At 38.2% G+C, this 22,456-nt stretch overlaps 1 protein-coding gene across 1 annotated transcript; it reads right to left on the reverse strand.

Moving 5' to 3' along the window:
• Positions 1–7,252: 7,252 nt before the first annotated feature.
• On the reverse strand, positions 7,253–20,775 carry CDK2 (cyclin dependent kinase 2). Its single transcript, XM_063426505.1, has 7 exons — positions 20,531–20,775; positions 17,806–17,883; positions 16,850–16,970; positions 16,295–16,465; positions 14,825–14,926; positions 8,501–8,704; positions 7,253–7,744 (listed from the first exon to the last, which is right to left on the reverse strand). Exons 1-7 carry the CDS (start codon positions 20,644–20,646, stop codon positions 7,643–7,645), a joined length of 894 nt encoding a protein of 297 aa, XP_063282575.1. The 5' UTR covers positions 20,647–20,775; the 3' UTR covers positions 7,253–7,642.
• Between the last annotated feature and the right edge of the window lie 1,681 nt (positions 20,776–22,456).

Consider the following 22,456-nt stretch of genomic DNA (forward strand, 5'->3'; position numbering starts at 1 on the left):
AATTCTCCAACAGGAGAGTGTCTTGCCTTTGAAGTCTTGACTTGTGAAACAGAAGATACCTGTATGCCTCCATCCTTCCTACAATAAATTCTCTCTGCTGCCCTGGCCTTGCGATCACAATCAGCTTACAATGTTTTATTTAATATTGTGTTTATTTTAGTTATGCATTATTTATATCAGTTATGCCTGCATTGGGAAGTGAAAAAAGGTATTGCTTCAATTTAAAAGTACATTTTCGATTTACATACATGCTCTTGTCCTATTGTGTACTTGAAAGTGGGATCCCGTAGATCCAATTATTATAGTGCCTATGCTTTAAACTTTATTAAGCCTTAACTGCTTTGTTGCTGTGTTCTCAAAAAGTAAGAGTTCCTTTCACTAAAAGTCACAAAAGTAATAGACAAGCCTAGATCTTCTACATATTTTTTATTAATTTTGTTGCCCACCTCAGCACTAGAAAAAGTGCAGAGGCGGGCAACAAAATTAATAAAAGGAATGGAACATATCAGCTATGAAGAAAGGTTAACAAATTTAAACCTATTTAGTTTAGAAAAACGTCACCTGAGAGGGGATATGATAACATTAATCAAATATATTCAGGGCCAATACAAACCATTGTGTGGAAATCTATTCACAAACCGGACTTTACATAGGACATGAGGTCATGCGTTTAGACGGGATGAAAGAAGATTTCATCTAAGGCAAAGGAAAGGTTTTTTTTACTGTAAGAACAATAAGGATGTGGAATTCTCTGCCTGAAGAAGTGGTTTTATCAGAGTCCATACAGATGTTCAAACAACTACTAGATGCATGCTTGCAAAAACAGAATATTCAAGGATATAATCTTTCAATGTAGGGTAATAACTGCTTGATCCAAGGATAAATCTGACTGCCATTCTGGGGTCAAGAAGGAATTTTTTCCTAGTTTGTTGCAAAATTGGAAGTGCTTCAAACTGGGATTTGTGCCTTCTTTTGGATCAACAGCAAAAAACAAATGTGAGGAAGGTTGAACTTGATGGACTCTTGTCTCTTTTCAGCTATGTAACTATATTTGACTGCACAGATTTAACTGCATACATAGGAAATGTTGTATGTTGAGGGTGCAGTCTTCATTGCTTCTTTGGTGTCATCCATTTGCTTTAAAATTTAAGCGATTTAAAATCGCTGACGCCAGCTACTCAAAGTATACATGAATTTAAAAAATAAATAAAAATCTTTCCATATTGGACAAAAAAGTACCAAAGCCACTTCATCTCAATAAAGTGACTTAGGTGCAAAGGTCCTGTCATTTTAAGCCTGCAATGTAAAACATTTTTTTTTTTAAACTTCAGTGTTTACATTGCAAGATTAAATCCACCTCAAGTGGCCGTCTTCATGGAAGTCACTAGTGATGCTTCTGCGGTAATGACCGATGAAAACTAGGTCACGTGATGGGGAAGTCATCATATGAAAGCATTGATTCAATTCTTTTCTGTGGGGTAGTTTGGATGCGCATGGAAATTAGGTCCTCAACTCTCCTCTATTAGGACCTTTGCATTGGACCATCATGGAGGATGATGTCACAGGAGGAAGAGAGGTAAGCAGTGTTGAGAGAGACTGGGCACTGAAAAAAGATTAGTAAAAAGCTTTATTTAAAAAAAGAAAAGAAAATTATATATATATATATATATATATATTAGAAAATGTGAGGGGACCTGTATAACTTAAAACAGGGATACTAAAACCTTAGGAGCATAGGATAATTTGTAATATTCCTCTATATGACACTGATGAAAAATATATAGATTACTAAACATGGATTTTGGTGAGTGGTGCAGTGTGGGTTGGCAGCATCTTATTGGACCTACAGTCAATGCCCTGGTGTCTCAAGCTCTAAAATCCCCTAACAAAGTCTACAGTTATTAAAGAAACACGTTAAAGGATCACTATAATGTCAGGAAAACAAAGCGGTTTTCCTGACACTATAGTGCCCTAAATGTGCCCCAACCCTCAAGCTCCCCCTCCCGTGGCGCTGAAGGAGTTAAAACCCCTTCAGCCACTTACCTTGTGAATCTGCTATGTTTGCATCTGAATGTTTAAAACCTGGGGGACCTGGCACCCAGACCACTTCATTGAGCTGAAGTGGTCTGGGTGACTATAGTGTCCTTTTAAAGCCACATTGTCACGCCTTATCTCCACTCCCATGGCACCTTCAAGTCACGGTTGCCCCAACACATGTACATGCGAATCCAAGGGGTGAGCTACGACCTCTGATCAGATTTGCATCAGTTGATTGCTCTCAGTCAATGAGTGTGGTCCAGTATCGGCTCAGATAGCTTTTGGTTCTCGGTTGAATGTAATGGAGGAAGGGAATGGTGGCCCTGTGGATCCCATGTAAGAGGTCATATTTTCCTAAAGTGTTTTGAGTACTTACAGTAGGGGGATCCCAAGGCACTCCTTGCACCATCACTACTACATTGTAGTGGTTAGGATACTTGGAATGTTCCTTTAAATTAGTAAACATGCTGATTCATTAATACTGTAGACTTGTGGGTGCCAAGTTATGAGAGAAAGAGGCCATTCTTACTATCATCAATTAAAAGACAGGCATTTACCACACACACTGCGTAAAGTGGCGGCCTCGCCCTCCGGCTCGGAGACCCCCTCCACCCCTCCACCCCTCCTCGACCTCTAACCTCTTTCCTTTCCTTTCTCACTCTTTATTTTCTGCCTCTCTGGTAAGGGCTACGCTCCAGGGCCGACATCAAACGTTGGAAGCATACACAAGATAGGACCTGCCCCAGCTCGGCGGTAGCCGATAGGGAGATAGAGGCCAGCAGCCAACCAGAAGGAGGGTAGCCCATATAAGCCTCTATGAACATACTAAACAGCTATGAAGTAAGGATTACACTTTATCAGTACTTAAAACACCACAATAGGGTACGATTGTTCAGTTACCTACTAATAGCGCATGTTACGCTTCAAGTTATATGTTATAAACTAAAAACAAAAACAAAATGTGTAGTACTTAAGAACTCCACTCTGATTCTATGCTATGATGTGCTGATATGTTATGGATACCACAGTGGTAGCAACAGATGCTTGCTTGTATTGTATCACACACCCAAAAAAAAAAAAGAGACAGGCATTTAAACATATGTTTGAGACAATAAAAAAAAGTAATGCTTTCTGTAATAGAGTATAGCTTCAGTGTGTAAAAGTCAGTAGATGGCACCACAGCTTTTTGTTTGTATGGATCAACATCTGTTTTGAACATGAAAAATATGGATGCACATTAAATTGATATAGAAGCATAGAGCTGGCCCACTTTTAATACGATAATGCATAAACTATAATTTAACAATCTGGTGTGATGGTACAGTTCTTCCACAAATACTTTACAGAAAAAAAAACTTTAAACTCAGCAAAAATCATAGCAGGATTGGAAATGTATAGCTGTCAGTTTTACAAAAGGGATCACAGGGACAGTACCAATAGCTTAACCCCTTAAGGACACATGACGTGTGTGACACGTCATGATTCCCTTTTATTCCAGAAGTTTGGTCCTTAAGGGGTTAAGCAATGGGAGACCATCCCCAGCTCACAAGGGTTGACAAATGACCTGTCCCAAGCCTCTGGTATGTGCTGCAGATAATGATAACAAGCATATGTACTAGCTGCTTAATGAGGTTCTTTGCACGTTTAAGGCCCCTGCTGAGCAGTTTCACACTGTTCCCAAGAGTGAGGAAGCCATTTCATTACTTATGCAAAAAGACTGCTATTCCCCCTAGAGCAGGAATAGACAACTGTCAGCACTAAAAATGTGGTGGAGTGCATATCCCTTAATGCTCTTACAGCCATACTGTCAAAGAATCACACATCATCTGGTTGAGTAACCCTGCCCTAGATACCATAGTGGAGATTGTAAAGGAATACTCTTGCACCCCAACAGCGTTTGCTTAAAAGGGACCCCAATAGAGGTTTAATGCATTTGCTTTTGGCCTCATTAATATGCAGCACCATAAGCTTGCCTTCTTAGCCCACTTTCCAGAAAAAAGACTTTCTTATCTAATGCATGCACACAGCTCAGACACTGACAGTACTATCTGATTTGAACTACAACCCCCCCCCCCCCCCCCCCCCAAAAAAAATGTTTAAGGAGGTAAAATATAAAATGTCAACTATTTTGGTACCTGCACCTTTCATGAAGTGGTTTGGGACCCAATTTAAAAAAAATCAAATAAAAAAAAATCATTTTTGTTTCTTGGACGCTAGGTGAGTCAGTGTCACGGAATGTGTGGCTAGGTTTACATAAACAGAAACAAAAGTGATGTAACAGCTAGATAGCAGATAATTAAGCAGTGGGACTGCAGGGTTATATTCTATACACCAAATTAAGCTTAAATTGTTCTGGTGCTTACAGAGTGCTGAAAGACACCCCCTCTAATGAATGTATATATACTATTAAGTTAAGATAGCAACCTAGGGTACCAGAAAATTTCCAAATATAATGGGAAGTGTTATTCTGCTTGAAAAGGGAAAAAAAACCCTTATCATGGTTAACTATTAAAGCAAGAGCAGCCCTCTGAATGTTTATGTCCCAAACAAATCTGTAGCACCCTCTTTACCCATTTATCATACCACCGACCTATTTCTCAGAAATATCTAACGCAGTCTCTTAATTTACTAAACCTATATGTCACTAAGTTACCTCCTGACCTTCAAGGGAAGTCTAGAGGCAGCAGTTGCTAGTTCCTTCCTGCTACCATTGTTTCATGTGCCCTTAATTCCATTCCATAAATTGTATGCAGATTAGATCTAAATTATATTTTATAAAGTAACCATTACTGGTTGACTTTAGTGTAATTTTTCCAAATAAATTTGGATATTTGTTTAACTGTCTCTAAGCCAACAAAGGAACCTTTGAACTCGCCTAAAGGGTAACTCCAACTAACATGAAAACTTCGGTGATTCGAAGTGTCATTGTGGTAGGAGTCTGGATGAGCAGTGTTGCTGCTTTAAACACTGTGCAGAATAATTTGCACTTTTGTGTTGGAGCAAGTTGCACTCCAAACACATGTGACAAACAGCCCAAAACGCTGTTCCTTACTGCGAAGTGTCAAGGGGAAGCTTTGCTCAACACTACGTACCTCCCTGTCTGCGGTCCATTTGTTGGTCAATATTTTTTCATTTTACCTGTTCCACAAATCTGTCTCTCCTTCTCCACTCCCTCTGCCCTTCCTTCGCCAACACAGATTCTGCACATGCGCTCTGAGCTGGCAAAAAGGTTAGACAGGTGTCACCCATTGCTGGATGTCAGGTAATATAAAATGTATAAATATAATATATATTTTTTGTAAATCAGTTCAGAGTGGGGAAAGGAGGCCTAGCTGGTTATGTGCAAAAGGGGATTAGCTGGTTATGTGCAAAAGGGGATTAGCTGGTTATGTGCAAAAGGGGATTAACCAGTTTTAACAAAATCCCACCACATTAGTTGGAGGAACCCTTTAAGAAGGGTCCTGATAATATAGTCAACATATTATAGTGCTTATTGTGTATTGTTTCAGATTTGGCATGTTGAATGTAAGGCCACAGCAAAAGTATGTTTTCAATTTACACATCCCTTCTGCAGACTAATTAACCCAACTTATTATTTACAGATACATTACTAGACCCTTATGACCAAATAGTAACTAAAACACAAAGTTACTGAATGTCCAAGCAATCAGCTCCCTTATCCCCATGGACTTCAAAAAGTTAGTATAAATAAGCTTTAAGAGGTGAGACTAACCAAACCAGGCATGGAGGAAGGCAGGAAACACCTTATTCTACCATATGCAGCCATGCAAGTTAGTATATCACCCCCAAATAGTCCACTAACGGTTATATTTATTTTGCAGAAGCCTGTTGGTGATGGGGCAATTATTTTGAAGTTGTCAGCAGTGTGCTCAATAGTAATACATACCAGTAGGAAGAAAAGAGAACACCATTCATAAGTTTCCATTCAGTCGGCACTAAGTCCCCTGCATGATACAAAAGAGAGCCAGAAGAGACGGTCCATCTTCTAGGAAATCTATTGAGACTGGCTTGGTGCCAAGTGACCTAGTATTATCTCTATCCATTAACATATAGCAGCCATCACATTGGATTTAGGCAATATCCAAGAGTGGTATCAGATAATTTGTGTAATCGACGAGCTTAAACTTTCAACCATTTCATAAGTGTTATGTTACAATCATAACACATTTGCAGCATTCAAATTTACATGAGGCTATGTGACAGGAACAGGTCAACGTAAGTTTAAAGTGACTATTCTGTTTAGTAGAGAGGGGGAAATAAATGTTAGTTGTATTTAATTAACCTTAAGATGTAAAAATAAACCAATACAAAGACACCAGAATTTTAAAAAATGCAAAGCCAAAAAAAGCTGTCCATTCAAAAACAGAGAGCAAGCTTTTAACACTTAAAGGACAATGGTCACCTCAAAACTATTTTAATGCAATAATCCTTCCATTGAGCCTTGAATTAAATAGTCTTCACTAAATATAAATGTCTATGTAAAAACTCTGTACAGGGTGTAAAATAGAGAAGACCACAGAGACTGTTGGTTTTCAAACACTGTTCAAATATGCATGTATATGGCTGACAGATCCGGTTTTATACCAATACAATATGGATGAGTTTTAGCTGTTAAATGGTTTTAAAATGACGTGTACGTTATTTTCCTTTCATAACGTGATGAAAGGATTGTTATATTGAAAATTGTGTGAGCTGACCGTTGTCCTAATTTAAAATAAGCAGAGAAAATACATGGAAGAAAAAAAAAAAAAACATCAGTAGTCTTTCCATTTGAAGAAAGATGTATTCCTTAACCCACAATAGCATTGAGGCACTTTGACCAAAATCAGCAATGCCATACTTAACCTAAACTAAGCACATAACATATGACCCGTGAAGAAAGTTCAAACTTAACATGGAACCTAATATAGGGGGGGGTTAAAATAAAGGCTATTGGGGGTCTGATAGACTTTGAGCTGATGTACTGGAGCACAACACAAAGATTTTCACCATGTCTGAGGTTATTTTCCCCAGTATCCAGAACAGCTTCTAACATGCAAAACACGGTTACATTTTTTTCCAGTAAAGATTATAGAAGATTTTAGAAAACATTGCAATTTGTTTTGAATAAAAACCATTCAGTGAGGCTAGCTTTGACTGGGGCGGGACAAACAAATAAAGCACAAACATAAAAACCACAAACACACACTAATACTAAATTTGAAAACCTGGAATTTAAATATTTGAAGAAAGGAGTCACATCTAAAAGCGAGTTAATTTACACCCCCACCTCTCACTGTTAGAGTATAAAATAGTCAACAGTTTCAACTGCAACGTAGAACTGTATAATCTGTATAAAAATTTGGAGGAAAGGGACTGAATATTCAAACGGTATCTACAACATGTTACTTATTCATTACTACAAAATATATGGTAAAACAATGTTTGAATATGAAAAAAAGGTTTGTTAATAAATTATAGGGCGTGATACAGAGTATCATTCTGAAAAGGACAAGTCCTGTTGAAAACCACTGGCTCCATCTGGTCAGTCACTGCCTTGCTGATTATACAGTCGATAAGGTGAATCCATTTTCCAGCCATGTGTCTAATGCAGATGTGGGGTTGGTCTGCCCACATCCCGGAAGAAAGGATGCGTCAAGGCAACCTTAGCAGAGATCCGCTTATTGGAGTCATACTGGAGCATTTGCTGGGAAGAATCAAACATACAGTAATTACACCAATCATGTGAGACAGCAAGAATAACTATTTATTGCTATTTCATGGTTAAAATAAGTGAATAAATGCACTATTATGATTGTAGAAGTTTATGCATCTCTGGATAGTATTCCCCTTAAGCAGTTTATTTTTTTTGGTATGAACGGGTTGACTGTGACTTCAAGAGGTTTTTCTTGCTGTTACCAGATGGAGGCTATGGTTCAGGTAAGTAGAAATTTAACTTTACAGAAAATCTTTAACCACACTAAACAAGTTTGTGTTGGCTGGATCATTAGAAGTACAGTAACTGCTCAAACTGTTTTTTTTTTACACTCTATCCCAACATGCTCCCATTGAATCTGCATTTGTAACGTGTTTATGCATTTATTAACTAGTTGCCATCCACATTTGTAACTGTAAGAATTTGGGTTTTAGTTCACTAGGTTAGCATTAAATAAAATAAAAACTGTGTGTATATATGCAAGTCTAAAAAGGCATTCTAATATAGGAACGTTGCTTACATTTAGAATTTCCCACTAAATAAGAATTACTACAGTATGGAATTCCCTCCCCCCACAAAAACATTAAAACACTTGAATGGCAACAGTTTAACACATTACTGCTTATATGACTTTGGTTTTGTCACATAAGCAGTATACAAAAAAATAAAAAAACATTTAAAATATACACACACACGAATATTTTGAATGGTTATATCCAGTCGTAATGAGTTAGAAATATTACTTACTGCTAACAGGTTTCTACCATCTTCATCCAATGGAGGAACCACCTTGCTGAAATCCTGTCGTGCCCATTTTGGAAAAGTGGTCTTATAATCAGGCATGGAAGTCACTCCTGGCCAAGACACTTCATCAGGGGTGCCCAGTGTACGGAAGATGCGAAACAGCTGGTCGATTTCGGAGTCCCCTGGGAAGAGGGCTCTTCTGGTAATCTGTAACGAAGAAAAGCACAGTTAAATGAGAATGAGACAATGCACATGGCAGAAAAGGGCTGTGTGGACGCAAACGAGAACATTTACAATGAATCATTCGGAGTTGGAGGGAGGTAATGAACTCTGAAACGTAACACTGCAATAAAGGAATAACTGACATATTTCCATGAAAAGAACACTGAAGCACAAAAATTGCTACAGCCAATGTAAGTAGTCAAACTATTTTAGAACCTTCCTTCTCTCTTCCTCTTTGGAGCGCTGGAAGCTCATGTTAGGAGCTTGCTTTAACTCTAATGAGCCAAGACCTGTAGTGCCAGGCCAGCTGATAGTCAGTGATCCAAGCTTTGCACTGTTGGGCTTATTACAGGGAGAAAACAGCACCAAGCAAATTCCAGGTACTAAGTCAAACCATTCTAAAAAGTTTGACTATTTACACTGGAGGAAGTGTGCCAATGTACCCTTATATAGTGGTTATGGAGCTCAGAGCTTTCCTTTAAATAAATAAATACAAATTGGATTTTTATATTCAATCAATGTTAACCTTTTATTAATCACACAGATATGGTCATGGTAAATTAGTATCTGCAGCTTAAGACAAATAATGTTAAAAAAGTCTTCGACTGCAAGTATACAAAGTCAAAATTATGGATTTAGAAGACCACTCAAAGCGGAATAATCTTAGGCCAAAAGGAATCCCTGAATCTGTATTGCCTGCAAGACTGGTGGAGTTTATCCATAGCTTCTTTAGGAAATTGGCTCCTGACATAGCATTGTTAATGCACCCGCTATACAGGGTTCACTGGGTACACCATCCTAAAAACTAACCCGATTCTGTACCAAGAAATGTGCTACTCCGTGGCCATTATTTTCATATAAAAGAACTTCTGCTGCGATCAAGCCGTACAAAGCAGAATATTTCCACCAAGTATGCCAACATTCAAGTTTATCAGCTGTCACACAAAAATCACGCAGGACCTGCCAGCAGGTAACTGAAGCCTTATACAATCACCATATACAATATCGGTGGGCATAGCCCGGTAGCTTGATAGTGTTGCAAAATGGACATTTATTCACAATACAAGCTCCTTCAGTAATGTAAGCTATCACCAGTAAAGTCAAAGACACCCTCTGGTTCACCAGCACACATACAGCATTCTGACTCATTCTGATGCTATGAACACCCATCTCTCCGCAAGTATGCCCCACACGATCTTTAAGATAGGATACTTGATACATCCCAGTGGATGCTTATAATTTCAACCTATCTTACTTTAGTTTATAGGACTTTTGTTTATTTTCGGATGGCAACCTGGAACACACAACAGACCTGTTTGGTCTACGATATTCTCGTTATTACTAGCAGTAATGCGCAGCCCTGATAAATGCATTTTGACTCCAAGTTGCTCATTTGCCCAATTATATCCATACTGCAAAAGGCAATTTTTTTCTCCCTATAACGAAATAGCTACCATAGTTAACATCTACACACCAAACACAAACCAGCAACATTTTTACACAAGGTCTTCACAAAGTTAGCAATGTGGCAATGTTAACCACATTCTCGACCCAAAGTTAGATACTTTACTGCCCCTGTCCTTCTCCATACATAAAGCTCTAAAATCTCAATGCAAATCCTTAAACAAACTTGATATACAGTACTAACTATGACGACATCTGGCGTACATTACACCTAGAGGAAAGGTCCTATTCCTACTACTCTATTAACAATTCTTACTCCAGAATAGAGGTTTTCTTAATACCTAGTTCCCACATAGAATCAATGACAACTTGCAACATAGGGAATATCTTATGGTCACACCACTGTCCACTTTTATTAACACTAAAAGATCAATTTTAGTTCTGAGGTTGCAACACCTGGAGACTTAATGACACCATTACATAATATGGAATTTGTCACAATCATTACGAAAATCTAGAAGACTACTTTTCAATCAATGATAACCATATGAAAGGTTGTGCTACATCTGGGTTAACACACAAAACAGTTATGAGAGGACTTTTTATAAGTAGATCACTATCTGAAGAACCTGTCTCAGTCCCACCTACTGACCCTGTTGAGGACACGAAGGGACATTTCTACAGACCATTTTCTTTCCCCATCAGACTCCCCGATGGAGCAAATATCTTCATTGGAAGCAAAAATCAAATCAAAAAAAAAAAAAAAAAAAGAACACTACATATGTTAAAAACTAAAAAAAGTATGCACAAAAGTAAGAGAGCTAGTAAGTAAACCTGAGAGATAGAAATCCGTATACAGGTACTAATTTAGTACGGTAAGTGAGGAGTTAAGGGATTTCCTGCTCTGGTGTGCTTGTCTATGTTTGGAGAAAATTTCCCCGAACATAGATTATAGGGATTCATTGATCTGTTGCATTCATCTATGTCCCCGAACATAGCAGATCAGAGAATCCCAACTCCCACGACGGCTCGCACTTACCACCCTGCGAGAGAGCTGGTCGAAAGTGCGAATCGTCGTAAAACGAGCACCACCTGTACTAAAATACCATCTTTTTATATCAACACGTTTGGTCACAATCTAATTTCATAAGTTCTACCTCTATCACCATACATTAATAGGTGTATAGACTATGGTGTCTTGGTGTATTATACTAATGAGAATTGGGAGAAAATAAATATATTACATATTTATATTATGTTATAAATGTTAGTTATAAGGTTTGTACATTGTATAATCTAAAAAGGGGCAATGTTTTTTAGATTATACAATGTACAAACCAACCAACAATAGACAAAATCAATGTTTTACTCTCAAAAGGTAACGCAACAAGATTCATCAGTTCATAGAGGACTTCTGCTCCTATTGACATGAATGATGTAGATAAAAATTATGCAATCACTACCTTCCAAAAAAGCCCCAGGACCTGATGTGTTCAAAAACATTACAAAGGGTTCTCCTCCACCAAATTAGTTAAAGAGAAACTATAGTCAACAGCAACAACTACAGCTGAATGCGAAAATGCAGTGTTTACATTACAGCCTATGGATCGCTCCACTGGCCACCACACATATGGTTACTAGAGGTGCTTCCTGGGGCAGAGCTGCAGTGTGTTCTCAGATGTCCAACTTAGATCATTGTTGTTGACCAATGTCAAACATCTCTCATACCCTGTAAGCTAGCCACAGCGGTCTGACTGATAAATTACATTTAAAAAAAAAAGAAAAAAAAAAGATCAACAATTTACAACTTATTATACAGCACCACAGATAACAACACTATCATGTAATTACGCGTGGGGAAGGGATCTTGGCTTTACCATACCAGACGCCAACTGGTGGAACACAATTCACTTATATGGGGGTACTACTTTGCGTGCTTCACATGCAGAACTCACGCATAAGCCCATTTACTGATAGTACCTAATACCCAAGAGGCTAGCTAATATATACTCCACAAAATCAGACAAATGTTGCCTGCACAACATAATTTTATATATAATAAATATAATATTCATTTTCCATATCCTAACTGCTGCCCCAATGCTGCTGGTACGACACTGGGCATGGGCGTGCAAAAAACAAAAAAAAAAAAACAACCACATAACCGATTTCTCAAAACGGAGCCTATGAAACAGCCAGATCCATTCTGGTAGGGGGTACCATTTGGAGAGATGCTTGGGATGTATGGCAGGGTGCACATAAATAAATGTAAAATAATGCAATAGCACCTCCTATATATATATGCCAGCATGCAGTAGTCCAAAAGCTATGCTTGCAACCTGTTCTGTAAATGTTACAGTGATGTTGACCTGCTGTTTCCTCGATGAGGATCAGATACTCCTGTGTGTGTGTGTGTGTGTATATATTATATATATATATATATATAAAAACTCACAAAAAATGGAAAGAGGATATACCACAGAGTGGACCCGCACTACTTATTATTGCAGGTATTCCTAGTGGGATAATTGCTGTAGATCTCATACTGCCTTAATCAGAAAGAATATCAATTTGAGTGTGTTCTGGAAGCAACCTCACAATTTCTCCCTTTTTCCTACTCATCTTCCTCTACTAGTTTTTCTTTCATTGAACTGTTCACAATTACCTTTGTTAATCCGTAATTAGGACGCACCATTGCAAACACAATCCACAGTAATTTATAATCTATTGTTCTCGGCATGCAAGATTATCTCTTCTGTATGTGGGCTTCTTTGGTTATATACAGAAAAAAAAAAAGGTCTCCTTCAGCAACAGTCACACAAAACCACTGCTGATCACACGGTTGCCCTGCATCACTACAAGTGCAATAAAATGTGCATCATAGTTCGAATCCACCCTCAAGGTACACATTCTTTTAATCAGCAGTGCTTAAGCAGAATGAAATCCACACTAGCCTCTCCACCCTTCTACCCTCAGGGAGAGGAAGCACTGTGAGTATAAACTTTGATTTCAGAAGCACATTGAAGTCATGCTATGTGCAGCAGACAAGGAACTTATTCTCCGTTATAGTCACACAGAGCAGGAGACGGATACCCACATTACTAATGAATAGGGCCTGCAGAATAACTGTAAATGTTTCCATATCCCCCAGGCAGGTTTTATTAAAAATAAAACCTTATCAGCAGACACTTTGGACATCACACTGATTCTTAGATAACTTACAACCAGATACATCAAACTATAAAAAAAAAAAAAGTTTTATCTGACCAAATATTACCTTTTAGCAAGAAGTGCACACTTCAAAATGTTAGAATTAAGTTTTGTTAAGGGTATTAAGTAGACTTATTAGTTAGCGTGTTAGCCAGTTTTCATGCATAGCTATACCAAAATAACGTGTGGGCCGAACTGCATTGGTGATCCCAGGATAACCACTTCTGCTCCCCCCCCCCCCCCCCCTTCTTTTCCTTCACTGGTGCCTTGAAGTCCTAGTGTTGTTATAGGGTGGTATTGAATTTTAGTTGTGACCTATTATGTGGTGGACCACATTAGTATCACACGACCAGAATCTCTGGCTATGCATTTTATTGTAAACCCATGAGAAGGGATATACAATGTGCATGCTTTCCACTTTAGTTTTGTCATATTTATTGCATTTTAAATTTATTTAAGCCCACACACCAAGTAAACAATATCACATGAGTGAAATCATGGAGCTTAATATATGACTTTCTTCAGACCAGATGTGCAATTATTTACATGCTATATTTATGGTGTGTCAAGTATTAGATTATTTTGTGTTTTAACACAAGCGTTTTAAGGATTTGCAGCTACATTATTTGTTCCATAACTGAAATGCACCTCAATTTTATTAAGGTGTATATGTGCACTGAAGAGAAAAGTTACGCATGGAAATAGTCTTTGGTAGGGGAGGGTCTCAAAAACAGTACTTAGATTGATGAGGATGAAATACTATAAAATAATTCAAAGTGCTCGTCTACATAAAAAAAAAGTTGTTACCAGTCAAAAAATATTAGGAGGGATACTAAATATTCGTGAATGCACTATTAATGTTGGATCAAAAAAAAACAAAAAACAAAAAAAAACCATGTGAGGAAGGCTGAACTTTATGGACGCAAATCTCTTTTCAGCTATGTAACCATGTAACTCTGGAACGCGTTGGTACTCATGCACTTTAAAAACAGTGGTCCCATCCACATGTCTGACTTTCCCTCTCCATTCACAAGTTCAACACCAAATATTAATATAAACATGTTAAGTTGAGCCTGCTTCTGCCTGTTCTTAAAATACAAAAAATTAGGTATTGCCAAATCTTTTTTTGAACTGCTATACACTAATTATACATTGTATACCTAATCCTTGGATGCTTGTATTGTTATCTACCTACCTCAATAAAATAAAGAATAAAAAAAAAAAAAAGTGGTCCCAAACCTGTCCTCGTGAACCACCAACAGTCCAGGATTTATGTATTCCACTTTTTTATTCCAATGGAAATACTGACAAAACCTGGACTGTTTGTGGGCCATGAGGACTGGGTTGGGAACCACTGCTTTAAACCATTTACCATCTGAAGTGCACTTGGGACCATAAAAAGGACAATGCCTTTTAACATTTAGCTTTTTCTATGTGCAAACACACAATTTACAAATGTAAGCAGTGAATTTAAAGTGAAAGTTCCACTACCATTTCTGCAAAAATGCATCCAAGACTCCATATGTCCACAGAGGTGGAGTAGTATTTACAGCCGAGAAGAATTTCAGGAGCCCGATACCAGAGTGTGACAACCTGGTAGAAACAGAAGAACAAAAACGTTTACCATTTGCACTCTGAACACTTCTTCCTGCTTCGAATTAAAACCTATTCTTATAGTCTAGGCCCAATTATTTGAGGTTTATATATCAGTTAAAAAAAAAAAAAAAACCTTCATATTAAACAGCAAATAGAGTTTTTATACTGACACAGAGACCCTAACTTACATTTATAGTTCATAAAAAGATACACACATATTTTGGGGTAGCATTGGATTGGACCATCAGGAAGGAGGCCTTGCGGCAGGTGGAATTTTTTTATTTATTTTTTTTAAATAATAAATGTATAAATTAATATTTAAAAATATATATATATTTCTTTATTATTATAAATACACATACAAACTTTCCCATAGAGAAGCAACAAATCAATGCGTTGCTGAATTTTACTCAGTGCAGTGGAAGTGCCCAATACGGCTGTTATACCCGACAGCCACTAGAGATGTACTTTTATCCAGCAATATAAACACTACAGTTTTAAAATAAACAATACTTGAGCCCCAAGGTAATGGAATGTCCATACAAATAGTTTACCCACAACAGCAAGAGAGCTGCAGTTCCCAAAATATAATTGAAGACAAGCATTTTGTATGTCATGGTTACAAGGGCTACCCATTAACTCGAGGCTCAAGTACTGTCCTCTGTAATCCCCAACCGTGGGCTGCTGATTATTGTTGAAAGATGTGAGAGGGCAGGAACTCGTGCCTCACTCCACTCAATTCCTTGACTACATTGTGACCCTAGCCACAGCTTTAGAAATCTAGTGTTTCATAGTCCCCATATCCTCTTGCAACAATAATAAAAATCTCATGCCAAAGTGATGCAAAATACCACTGCAACTAGTGGTGGCTTGTTGTCCATGAGTTAGGGACACCTACTTCTCAGTTATGTTCTAGGACATGAGAATAGACCAGCTAGATTTTCTTTATTATGTAGTAACAAGTTGGTGCTAGGGTGATCATCATAGCACCTTTCTTGAGTCTGCTGGTCAATTTTTTTGTACCAGGGCTCAGGAACCCCCAGGCACTGTTTTATATAGTGCAAGTGACACCGCCAAGGAATTTGGGATCTTCAGGTTTATTACAAATCTAGGAGAGCAGAAAGACGTCCGTTTAAATGTATCCCCACATTGTTCGAGTGTACCCTTTTATGAGCTGTAACTGAAAGTTAGGGTCTCACTGTACACAGTGCAAGCAAGCATGAAACTCACGGGGAAATTGCATAAAATATATATTTTTTTTTCCAAGTCATGCTTAAGTGTATTGCATCATCAAGCCGCAAACAATCTAACCAACAGCAGCAATATAAAACACATCAAAAAAATATAATTTTGTCACAAACTAACCTCGTGAGTATAAGTTCTCACAGGCACACCAAATGCTCGTGCCAGTCCAAAATCTGCAAGCTTGATCGCTCCATCTTCATTAATAAGCAGGTTTTGTGGTTTGAGGTCCCGGTGTAGTACTCTGTGAGAGTGACAGAAAGCCAATCCTTGCAGCAGCTGGTGCAAGTAACTCTGAAGCAGGAGAATAAATCTTTGTCACTTAATATATTATATAATTCATAACGGTGGATTATTTATAGTTATAATGATATTAGGGGGCACCATGCATATATTCTTGCATCTCTCATTGGGAGGGGAGCAGCATAGACCTTGCTTCCATGCCACATAATCCACCACCTGAGCCAGATAGTGTTGTGGTGGGTGAGAGCCACCTAGGTTGTAACTTAACCCCCTTCAAATCACTATATCTTTACCGAGGACAGATATTCCTTGGGAGAGTTGTTTGGAAACCAAGAATAAATGTAATCAGAGGAAAACATTAAGGCTATTAAAGCTAGGAAAACTAAATTTTAAATAGTAGATAATTAGAGCTGGAGGAAGTGTAACGTTACTCACTTTAACAAGGGCCAAGGGTATCCCGGTGATATTTGAGCCATCCATGAATTTCTTCAGGTCCTGGTTGAGAAACTCAAAGACGAGGTAAAGCTTGTTCTCTGTGTGAATTACATCAAGAAGCCTGAGATTGAGATAAATGTCAGACAGATTAACACAAAGAAAAAGGGAAGAAAATAAAAATGAAACAGCATTTGTTTGCACTATAAACATCTATTTGTCTATTTGTCTGGTTACAATTACGTGTGTTAGTTCACCCAGTGTACAGCACGACGGAATTTGCTGGCGCTATATAAATAATAATAAAAGGTAAAATATGCCTACAAGCTTAAGGTATGCTAAACACACACACAAAAATCTAGACCACCACCACAAGGAATAAAACCCAATAATGCTTTCTCCTATGGGGATTTCGGCGACGCTGGAGGTCCTCACATAGCATGAGGACATCCAGCGTCATAACACACTTTTCGTGAAGTGTCCTCTAGTGGCTGTCTCTATTTGACAGCCACTAGAGGAGGACTTAACCCTGCAAGGTAAATATTGCAGTTTATGAAAACTGCAATAATTACACTTGCAGGGTTAAGGGTAGTGGGAGTTGGCACCCAGACCACACCAATGGGCAGAAGTGGTCTGGGTGCCTGGAGTGTCCCTTTAATGGGGAAATAGGCACTGGATGTCCTCATGCAGAGCGTGAGGACGCCCAGTGTCAATTACCGGAACAAAATTCTGTTTTCAGCCACAAAGCGCCTGTCTGGTAGAAAGTCACTGGAGGCAAACTTAGTGCTGCAATGTAAACAATGCAGTTTTTTTTGGAACTGCAATCTTTTACATTGCAGCACTAAGTGCAATAGGGACACTGTACCCAGACCACTTCAGTGAGCTAGAGTGCCTATAGTGTTTCTTTAATTTTGATGTTGTACACATCTCTGTGCTAGCTCTGTGTTGATTCCACTTACTTGACAATATTGGGATGGTTCAGTTCCTTGAGTAGAGAGATTTCACGGATAGCTGTACTTGGAACCCCTTCTGTCTCTCTAGATAAAGTTAGATACAAAAAAAAATATATATATATATTTGAATGAAGGAGGACAGGGAAAAACCAAAATTATGACTCACATATTAAAATAAATGTAATTTTTTTTTTATTATAGCTTTTATTACACACAAATCATTAAAACATACTCATTCTCATAGCCATACACTATGCAGCTCTTGACTGATCAATTGCCAGAGAACCAACTGACTTACAATTCATACAGACTTGATGATTCTCACTACACTATGTAGCACACGCAAACCTGCACTGCATCCATATTGCCCCAAACAAAGGAGCGCGGAAAAAGCATTTGACAGATGCTGGAAGGAAAACTTGTGAAAAAAGTAAAAAAAAGACACTGCACATCAAATGAAAAACTAATTAAAAGCTCATGCAAAGTCCTCACAATATCAGAATAGAATTAAAAAGCAACATAAATGTTCATTAAAGCACCTCTGCCAAAGCAACTGCAGTGCTAGAAATATCTTAAGAGGCAACTCCAATCCACATAAATAATAACGAAGAGATCAAACGCTCATATTCCAAACGAGCAGGTTTTCAGAATATTACCAGTAACATTTCAGCCCAGTCTCCGACTTTTCTCAAGAGAAAAGCCTACAATTGGAATAAAACATTATTGGTGTGATTGCACTCTTTCACATGAGTAGTCTCAAATTTGTTTTACAATACATTTTGATTGTCCTGGAATTTCTATGAAATTCCAACTTAGTCAACAACAGTATTCAATAATGATTTGTCTTCATGTAAAACTCAAGTGGCAGAGCCACTTTTAATAAAAAGTTATGTTGCAATAATATGGCCATGTTGAGGCAGATGTGCTGGATTTAAATGGTACCTGTAATTCTCCCTACAATCTATTCCAGGGCTTGACAAGTTTGTTTGGAATCTAAGAGCCAGCTAAAAATGTTAGGAGACAGTTTTTTTTTTAAAGGGACACTGTAGTCACCAGAACCACTACAGCTTAACATAGTGGTTCTGGTGCCTATATCCTGTCCCTGTAGCCTTTTCAATGTAAATGCTACATTTTCAAAGAAAAGGCAGGGTTTACATTGCTGCCTACTAAGACCTCTAGTGGCAGTCCTCTTCAGTGACAAAGCACCCCTAAGCAGAACGAATTACAGAAGACAGAAGGAGTTGTGGACAGTCCGTCCGCAACTAGGGATCGCATTAGGACACCTTCATAGAAAAGCATTGAATCAATGCTTTCATAAGGGGTTTTAGCTGATGCAAGGAGTGCTCGTGTAAAGCATGAGGACGTCCAGCATCATTTAGCAGACCAAAAGTCTGCTAAAGACCAGGATGCGCCTATAGTGGCTGTCTGGTACACATTATTATTATTATTGCAATTTATATAGCGTCAACAGATTCCGTAGCGCTTTACAATATTAAGAAGGGGATTTAACTATAAATAGGACAATTACAAATAAACTTACAGGAACAATAGATTGAAGAGGACCCTGCTCGATCGAGCTTACATTCTATAGACACATCCACTAGAGATGGAGTTATGCCTGCAAGGTAATTAGTGCAGTTTCTGAATAACTGCAATAATCGCAATTGCAGATTTAAGGAGACAGGTGCACTGCATCCAGACCGTTTAAATGAGATAAAGTGGTCTGAGTGCCTGTAATGACCCTTTAACATTGTATTTACCTTCCGTTGTGTGCTAAATGTCACAGTGTCATCATTATGAAATCAAGATGCTACATTGTATAATTCCATTAAAACTAATAAAGTGGCAATGTTACTTGTATGAAGGTGGGAACGAATGGAATAGTTAATGAAATATACTTTACTCATACCTTGGTGTTGCCATACATCTTCAACTGGTGGCAACTTATTCACTACTGTGCTGTGTACAAGAGTGCAAAACAGGTTCTTTGGAGGATACCACAAGACCTTCCACAGATAATAGTGTACAAGTGCAATAAAGTGCCAGCTGTTGTGCACCACAAGAGATGATACCATTGCAACCAAAGGCTGATGGGAAATAGCAATGCAAGCTCCTTTTGCCAAAGATGAGTAATTACATGTAAGAGAGCAGTACCTACTTTGTCTCATGCCCATCTGTTAATTTGCATTGCAATTCAAAATTCCAACACATTCAAAAAACGCTTTTCATATATATATATATATATATATATATATATATATTATTTTTTTTATTGTTTTACTAACAGTTTAAAAGTGCTAGATGCTGCATGAAGCATGTAATAGTACTGGATAAAGGAGAAACCTAATCATTTAGTTTCTTGAGTGCCTTATGTTCCCCCATTTTACATGAACCTTTATATTAACAGTGTCATGACCACTTACATGCAAAAATATAGTTTTGAGAGCATTGTTTACTTTGTGGCACTCACAGTGTTAATAACTAAATCCAGTCTAAAGTGTCCAGTATTTTCCACCTCAGCCCCAGAAGGTGGCCATGATGGTTTCAGGTTACATTATGGACAGACAGCTGTGCTCACTATTAACTCTTTAACTCCTGAAGCAAACCCCGTGTCTTGGAACACATTGCTGCCATTACCCAGCGTCGCACACAGTATATAGAGGTTAATCTCCAGGTGGGATATTAAGCACTATGCGAGGTGGTTATGGTGTCATGGTGGTCGTTTCCTTACGTGTCCAGGCGGATCTTTTTCAGGGCGACCACCTCCCCAGTCTCCCTGTTGCGGGCTTTGTACACCACGCCATAGGTGCCCTCCCCGATCTTCTCCACCTTCTGGAAGTTATCCATGGCGGGTGGGATGGAGAGCTGGGGGTCCTGGACTCGGCCCGGGATACTTCAAAGCACAGTTAAACGGTGGACACTCACTTCCGGGGTCCCTACAATGCAACCTCCAAAGAATTTCCCGCCACCGCTTGGCCACACCCCCTCAACTTCTGATTGGTCGGAAGTTGCCCTTTGTGATGTCAAGTTACTGGATCGTTTTATGTCCCAGTAGCAAATGGCAGTGTGTGTGAGAGAGGGCTAGGGAGTGAGTGAGCTCACAGACAGAGCTCACAGTTCTCATACATACATACATACCATTACTTACACAGAGTTCCCATTACTCTTACAGAGCTCCCAATGTTTATACAGAGCTACCATTACTCGTACAGAGCTCACAGTACTCATGCATACCTCCAATTACTTATACAGAGCTCCCATTACTCTTACAGAGCTCACAGTACTCATACATGCATACATACATACATACCATTACTTATACAGAGCTCCCATTACTCTTACAGAGCTCACAGTACTCATACATGCATATATTATTTATTTATAAAATATTTTACCAGGAAAGATACATTGAGATTTCTCTCGTTTTCAAGTATGTCCTGGGTCCACAAATCATTGGATTGTTACAGTTAGTGTACAATAAAATACAAAAACAATATTAATATACAATATATACAAAATTTAACATAAAACAGGTAGGAAACATATAATCAACCATGTCAGGTGCATTCTGTTTTGAGGTATGTAGAGAGGGATCTCTTAAAGGACTTTAAGCTTAGGGAAGATTTTAATTTGTGCGGGAGGTCGTTCCACAAATGCGGTGCTCTGTAGGAGAAGGAGGATCGAGCCGCTTTCTTTTTATATTGAGGTAGACTAAGTAAAGTGTTGGTACTGGATCGGAGGTTGTAGGAAGTGGGAACAGCCGGGGAAAGCATTGCGTTCAGGTAGGGTGGGAGTTTCCCAGAAAAGCTCTTAAACACAAGGCTGGAAAGATGAAGGGTGCGTCTGGATTCCAGCGACAGCCAGTTTAGTTCTTTTAGCATGTCACAATGGTGGGTCCTGTAATTACATTGTAGCACAAATCGGCAGAATGAGTTATACAATGTGTTGAGTTTATTAACCCCTTAACGCCGTTACGGCGTTCCATGCCGTCGCGCTTTAAATGGGCTTTAAAGCCGCTGCGGCGGCATGGAATGCCGTAACGGCTGCAACCCCCAGGAGCCAGCAACTACTCACCTCCGCCGCGATCCTCTTCTGGAGGGCTGCCTGACAGCCCAGGCAGCCCCCACATGGCAAATGAGGCCCCCGGGGGCCATGTGATCGCTCTCAAAGAGCGATCACATGGTCCCCTATAGCTGGCTATGGATCTGCCAGCAGGGGGACTGTCTAAAATATCAGACAGTCCCCCTGCTGGTAGGTAGTGTAAAAAAAAATAATTAAACATATTATAAAATAAATTAAAAGTATTTTTATATATATATAATATATGTATATATATTATATATATAATATATATACATATTATATATATGTAACGTCATACAAAGTGTATTTTAATACTTATATAAGTATATATATTAGTATTCAAATACACTTAGAATGACGTTACATATATATAATATGTATATATATTATATATAATAGATCTACATATATATATATTATATATATACGTATAATTAAAATAAATAAATAAAATAATAAAATAAATAAATAAAATATTGAAACAAAATTTAATATAAATTATATATCCATATGTAATTTTTATTCTAACTGTATTTTGTTATTAATATATATATATATTGGTAACAAAATACAC

This window comes from Pelobates fuscus, chromosome 1 (genome assembly GCF_036172605.1).
Source record: "Pelobates fuscus isolate aPelFus1 chromosome 1, aPelFus1.pri, whole genome shotgun sequence".
Taxonomy (NCBI): domain Eukaryota; kingdom Metazoa; phylum Chordata; class Amphibia; order Anura; family Pelobatidae; genus Pelobates; species Pelobates fuscus.

Excerpts from the sequence above, each read along its gene's own strand:
- CDK2 (XM_063426505.1), bottom strand. The coding sequence starts at position 20,646 with ATGGATAACTTCCAGAAGGTGGAGAAGATCGGGGAGGGCACCTATGGC. Across the intron at positions 16,971-17,805 it reads AACCATCCCAATATTGTCAA|GCTTCTTGATGTAATTCACA; the intron begins GTAAGTGGAATC and ends TCTCAATCTCAG. Across the intron at positions 14,927-16,294 it reads TGAGAACTTATACTCACGAG|GTTGTCACACTCTGGTATCG; the intron begins GTTAGTTTGTGA and ends TGTTTCTACCAG.